The sequence below is a fragment of the Berghia stephanieae genome, unplaced genomic scaffold, assembly GCF_034508935.2.
Source record: "Berghia stephanieae isolate SIO BIC M18660-M18661 unplaced genomic scaffold, UCSD_Bste_1.3 scaffold4690, whole genome shotgun sequence".
In the NCBI taxonomy this organism is placed as follows: domain Eukaryota; kingdom Metazoa; phylum Mollusca; class Gastropoda; order Nudibranchia; family Aeolidiidae; genus Berghia; species Berghia stephanieae.
Genome location: NW_027626056.1, coordinates 1 through 6,450, shown reverse-complemented (window position 1 = coordinate 6,450; position 6,450 = coordinate 1). Strand labels below are relative to the sequence as shown.

The 6,450-nt window shown below is 35.7% G+C and overlaps 2 protein-coding genes across 2 annotated transcripts; one reads left to right on the top strand and one right to left on the bottom strand.

Moving 5' to 3' along the window:
* Positions 1–265: 265 nt before the first annotated feature.
* LOC144961886 (uncharacterized) lies at positions 266–4,840 on the top strand (the record flags this gene model as incomplete). The annotated part of the gene is made up of 3 exons (XM_078894923.1): positions 266–494; positions 1,556–1,959; positions 3,773–4,840. Coding segments are annotated over 3 exons (1,272 nt in total), but the record flags the coding sequence as incomplete, so codon positions are not given.
* On the bottom strand, positions 746–1,481 carry LOC144961885 (uncharacterized). Its single transcript, XM_078894922.1, has one exon. The coding sequence runs from the start codon at positions 1,479–1,481 to the stop codon at positions 834–836; it is 648 nt and encodes a 215-aa protein (XP_078751048.1). The 3' UTR covers positions 746–833.
* Positions 4,841–6,450: the final 1,610 nt, after the last annotated feature.

Here is a 6,450-nt window from a genome sequence, read left to right as displayed (position 1 = left end):
TGATTTCAATTTGTCTTACGATAAGGAAACATTTTCCTCTCAATATTAAACATGTGAAACAAATGCTCTGCCAACCATCTGAGCTATCAGAACTTCCATAATACATATATCATTTTTTCCTACTGCAGTTGGTCAAAGGAGTGCCGTGTCATAGTCTTTGAATTTTTATTTAAAAAACAGAACTAACAACCGTACCAGAATTATTGAATTTTTAATTCCTCTCTTCTTAGCATGTGCATGTTTAACAATTTATATTTTTTTTTAATTAACAGGAAAACCACATGAGAACAAACAGCATCCTGATTATGTGCCCTCCAAAGAGTTGGGGTATGGGACTACGAACAGGAGTAGGGACACAAGTGTTAGGAGATTTACTTCCCGAGAAAGACGACAGGAAAAAATAGACAGGGAGACTGCTGCAAAGGCTCTAATCCAGTTGCAACAATCTGTTGACTCTGTTTCTGCAGAACTGGATGAAAGAACCAAAGACGTTGGTAAGCATAAATAACATGAAGAAACAGGTCTAGCCACGTTACAAGATAAAAGTAATCAGAGCGTTTGTGATGCGAGTGTATATATTTGATACTTTCTCAATCATTTCCTTGATGAAATTCTCATCTCGACTTACTCTGACAAGCAGACAAGTCTTGTTTGTTGCAAGGAAAAAGTCACAATATTTAACACCACTGATTAACATATGCATCTGCACTTGAGAATAATATTGATGTGTTTTCTTCATGCGAGGGAGTCATTATGTTGAAATAGTGGAAAATTATTGTCTGTACTTATGTCATGGGGTAACCCGTCCTTGTACTTGTAAGGTGATTTAATCTCTAAACAGCCTTTATCGCAGCAATCACAGTGTACAACTCCATCCGGCGATGCCCCAAAAAGGGATACATCTTATTTAAAATCAGGCCTGATGAAGAACACGAAAAGTTATTGTGCAGACCAGATTGGTGATTCGTGTAGACTTTACGTGCTGGCTCCTCCAACTCTCTTCCGTGCTTGATAGCTGGCACATTGCTTAAATCTTTTCTCTCCACCATTGTTTTAACTATGGTATCATCACTCCTGGCATGCAATATTTTGTGCATAGTTGAAGATGTTACTCTTCCATAACGGTGCTCAAACCACAAGACAGATTGAGATTGCTTTCTTGTCTCTTCTTCAAGACACTTAATTGCTGCATCTGTCATACTTTTTGTCACTGCCTCTAGAAACTTGTCCTTAGAATTTTTTATTGCTTTCTCAATGGTCAATGGCACATCATTTGTACAACTGAGAGATTTCAGCACGACTGAATTAGGAAAACGTTGTTTAATATCATCCAAATCTACAGTTTTTGTTGAGATTTTTGGACGAGCAGGAACTGGAGTCGAACAGTTATCTTCACCATGTTTTGGTTTCTTAAAGTTGATATCACGAAGTCTTGCCGGTTGAACCTGATGAGAAAGAATAAACGATGACTTGTTAAACATTATATATATATATATTGTAGTGTAATTATTAAATTATTGCACATATTCTAACTTTTCTATGTTTCTTCTTTCAGGAACTCAAACAGATGGCAGTGTCTCTGACATTGTTGAAAAGTGTGTAAGGGACTGTTTGAATCTTCGTGGGATATTGGCTGAATTGAGGGAAGAAAATAATAAACTTAAGAGAGATTTGGCAGATCAACGATTTACTTTCAACAATGTAAAGAAAGACATTCATTTTTTCGCAGGAGTGACTATTGACTGTTTCACATTTTTATCAACGGAACTTGCTCCTGTTCTTCAAAACAAATCAATTTCTTGTGATGATCAGTTGTTATTGGTTTTGATGAAAATTAGACATTTTAGCAGCAATATAGATTTAGCATTAAGATTCAGGATTTCCAATTCATCAGTGGCGAGAGTCATTCATAAAGTAATTCCTGTGTCACAAAGTGCGCACGTAAACCGTATGCTTATGTAGCGCAGTTTGCAACCTTGTTTATGTGTGCTATATTCAAGCTACGACACCGATCAATAACCAAACACAATACGTTGATAAAGGTTTTGAAGCTAAATGAAGATATATTTTATTACAATATAACAAAGATATTATGAGATATGAAGATGAAATGATAGATGTCATAAGTATGAAATCAAATGGATGGATGACAAATTGATGGAGATGGTGTGAAGATGAATATGATATGAAAGCGATATGAAAATATATAATTAAATCAATTAATTATCAATACTTTACCAAACCGCTACCACATCAGACAATCTCACAGATAGGTTGCAACCATCACAGTCATACAGGCAACTAATAATTAACTAACTAACTAAACACAATCCAGACGTGTAGAAGAAAGCCAAAAGAGTGTCCTTGATATTCAACAAAAACTGTAAGGTTGTTCTAATATTGTTAATTTGTCTCTTCTTGAAATTGTTCTGATTTCACAGTATTCATAAACAGATCAATTGTTTCTCAATGTTCCGATATTAAAATAAGCAAATGGTTCTTCACAGGTAACTTATAAATCAGGCAAATGTACAGTTTCTATTAGTGTCAAGCTATGAGTGTATAGCCTATAGTTGGCTTGTTAAAGCCCAGCCTCCAACGGCTCATTCACTTTAAAGAAAGAAAATGATTTTGTTATCACATGATAATCATACGAATATAACTCTATCTATATTCGAACTCATTCAATATGTTTACTTTAAATGAGTAAATATTATTTTACTTTAACAAATCAATTTATTAATGTTGATTAATATTGCTTTACTTTGTAGATATGAAATAATATTGCTTTATAGCAAGAAAAGCTTATTTTCTTTACAACAAGAATATATTACACAATTAATTTCATTATCTGATTAATTAATTGAGACTCAAAATTTAAAGTGATATTATGATATTGATATCAAAACACAATCATAATTGTAATCACAACATATTATTCAAAATCTCACCAGAGCCGAACAGATTATAGAAATCACAAATTAAGTCTACACAAGACTTTAATCAAACTCTACACAAGAGTTATAACACAACTTGATTCAGCTCAAACTTTGAGCACCGCAAAGTCTACACAAGACTTAAATCACACTCTACACAAGAGTTAACACAAAACGTGTCTCAGCTCGAACTTTGAGCACTACAAAGTCTACACAAGACTTTAATCTAACTCTACACAAGAGTTAAACAAATGAGCCTAAAAGACTCCGCTGTGGTTATCGCTTAGAGACTATGAGCCTAAAAGACTCCGCTGTCTGGTCTCTTTTGAGACAATGAGCCTAAAAGACTCCGCTGAGTGGTCTGAAGAAACTGCTCAAAACTCTGGCATTTATAGGCAAAAATCAAGCAAACGAAGCAAAATTCTACCCACACAAACGGATGTTAGTCATATCCGTAAACATCTGAAATTCCTTAAAACTCCCCCAGATTCCATAATCATGGACAACAACAACCCATCCTGATACCGGACATCCTCATATCAAGGATAAATAAATTCGTCAGCCCCATAGTTACGAGATATCAATCAAGCCATACCATAACAAAGTCACTCCCGTAGAATACAGGGATCCTACTTTGCTTATAAGTTTACGGAGAAAACAAGATTGATGCCTTTCTCACAATAACACCCACACTACGTAGTTTAATTCAAACTTCCGGGCCATAGGTGCATGATCTGATACGACCTGTATCAACAAAAGAAGGGTTGTTCCGGAGGGATTACAATAACAACAACAACTAATACTACGACGACGTACATCCTGTCGTAAACTGACGTCTACACGGAAGCATTTCGTTACATCCTGTTTTAGCTACTTTTTTAAGACCATTGATTGTGTGGCGAGAAAGAGATGTCTGCCAGAGGAACATGTCATCTCTTTTTAAGTGTTTTCCAAATGTCATTTCTACTATAGATTGTTTCGAAGTTCCATTTTCTAGGCCCGATGGACTCACTGCCAGAGCTCAAACATGGAGCAATTACAAACATTGCAATACTGTAAAATTCCTCATCTCCATAACGCCTTGTGGAGCAATTTCATTTGTGTCGGCTGGATGGGGAGGGAGAGTTTCAGATAAACAAATCACATGCGACTCTGGCTTTTTGGATAAACTTGAGCATGGAGATGAGATTCTAGCTGACAGAGGATTTTTGATTAGTTCTGAATGTGCTGCGAGAGGAGTTACAGTTCATTTGCCTGCTTTCACTAAGGGAAAGAAGCAGTTAACAGGAAAGGAGGTTGTTACTTCTAGACAGCTCTCTCGTCTTAGAATTCACGTAGAGAGAGTCATTGGCTTTGTTAAAAAGTACAAAATTCTACAGGGCCGACTGACGATTAACCTTGTTCCCCTCTTGGATGATATTGTCGTTATCGTAGCAGGTCTTGTTAATCTACAGCCTTCTCTTCTTCCCAGTTAAGATTAATTTATATATTATCTAGAAATAGGACACTAACATATGTGACGAACAGTGTTATATTGGAATGAACTAGAGCTGAAGATTGAATTTAAATTGAGCATGTTATGATTAAAAAGTTTGAGACTTTGACTAGTTGGAGAAAATGCGTTCCGGCTTCTAAATGGGGTTCAATAAATCAAATAGAATTTCATAATTTTGTCTTAAAAATCAGTTTTCCATGACTAATTCACCCCGATTTAATACATGGTGGATCACATATAAAAGAGAGAGATTGTAGTGTTATTTCCTTTGCAATGTTTCAAATATGAGTTGAGATCTTCATTCCAAGCTAGGAATCATGGTGATAAATGGTTAAAGCTTCATTTTCGATAATGTTGAGATGTAAACCTTTTTACTGGCGCTGGAATGACCTAGATATGTCGCAATCGCTGCGACACGGTTAACGACAAACAAATATTGACCTTTTATACAGCGCTATATCCACTAAGCCCTTTACTAGCGGTCCCTGGTAACAGCAACACTTAACATTTAAAACGGAACATGATGCCTATTAGGCAACATTACAATTTTGTTTTTGGACAGAGAGAACACTGTACTCATTTTGCACCTGAGTATGATGAGAGAATGTGAGTAAAAAGCCTTTTCCAAGGACTCAACTATGCACCAGGCGAGGCTCAACCCAGGGCCTTCCGGTCCGAAGGCAAGTGTCATAATACAAGACCACATAGCCGCAGTCTTTCACAAAATAGTGTTGTTTGTTTTTTTTAAATTTGTTGACACATTTCAGGTTTGAATAACTCCAAAGCTATGTAAGATTCCATCAAACTTTTTTCTGCCATAGGTGTGGTCTATTGTTAAACCTTAATATCAATCGAACTTGAACTTGAATAAATTATGCACATATGGCAAATAACTGTTTTTGTCAATAAAAAAAAAAAACCCCATTGTATATGTCAATGATTAATTTTTAACATTTAGATATTTAGAAGGGAAATTGTATTAGAGAGAGCAATCATTGCGATTATGGGATTTTATTTTGTACTGCTGAACTGCAGTATCGGTACAATGTTTTTAAAATTAAAATGAAAATATATATCAATTTCATTGAAAGATAAAAAAAAAAAAAGAAGTAGTCCATCAGAGCCATAATACCCATGGAGCCTGAATTTGTGTAGCATGAAACGGACAATAACAATTGCCTGTTACCCTTTGGATAGGACACTAGTCTCTCGCTGAGATATAATAGACCCAGCTACCCATGCACTGCTGGGTAGACAGGGGAATCAGATAAAAACTCTTGACTGCACTTTGGATTGATCCCATTGCATGTGAAGCGCTTATGGGAACCCTTGTTAATTTAGCAATAAATATACTGTTTTATCATGCAAATTGAGTATTTTTTGGGAAGAAGTATGCCGTTAGAATTGATAAATGTAGTACTATACCTGTTGTTTAAATTTTGTATTTTGTTATTTCTTTGTGGAATATTGCAACACATTTTCAATTTCATTGATTACCTCTATAATGCTGGATTGTTCTCGGAATAAAATTTAGTTATCTTTTCAAGCTGCTTTCCTCTGTAAATTATATTTATCATATTATGGTACTGTGACTATGGCTTAATTGCTGGGAAGTGGAAATCAGAAAATAGGGCTAGGACTGCTAATTTACTAAGAAGTTAATCTCTTGTTTGGTCTAACCAGAAGCCAATGATATTAATATGGGCTTACTTATCTAGTCTCACTTGTATTGATTTACAATTTACAATGATTATTGCTCTTCACTTATTTCATACCACTCTACTTATACAACCACCACCACATTATTGTCCCTACCAACGCTAATACTACACTCCCACCAATACTACAACTACCACCACATCATCATTCCTACCTCTGATACTACACCACCACATCATCATCCCCACCACCACTACTACTACAACTACCACCACTACTAACTACAACTACCACCACATTACCATCCTATCACCACAACTACTACAAGCAATCATTCTCACCCCAGTCTTACATCTGTCC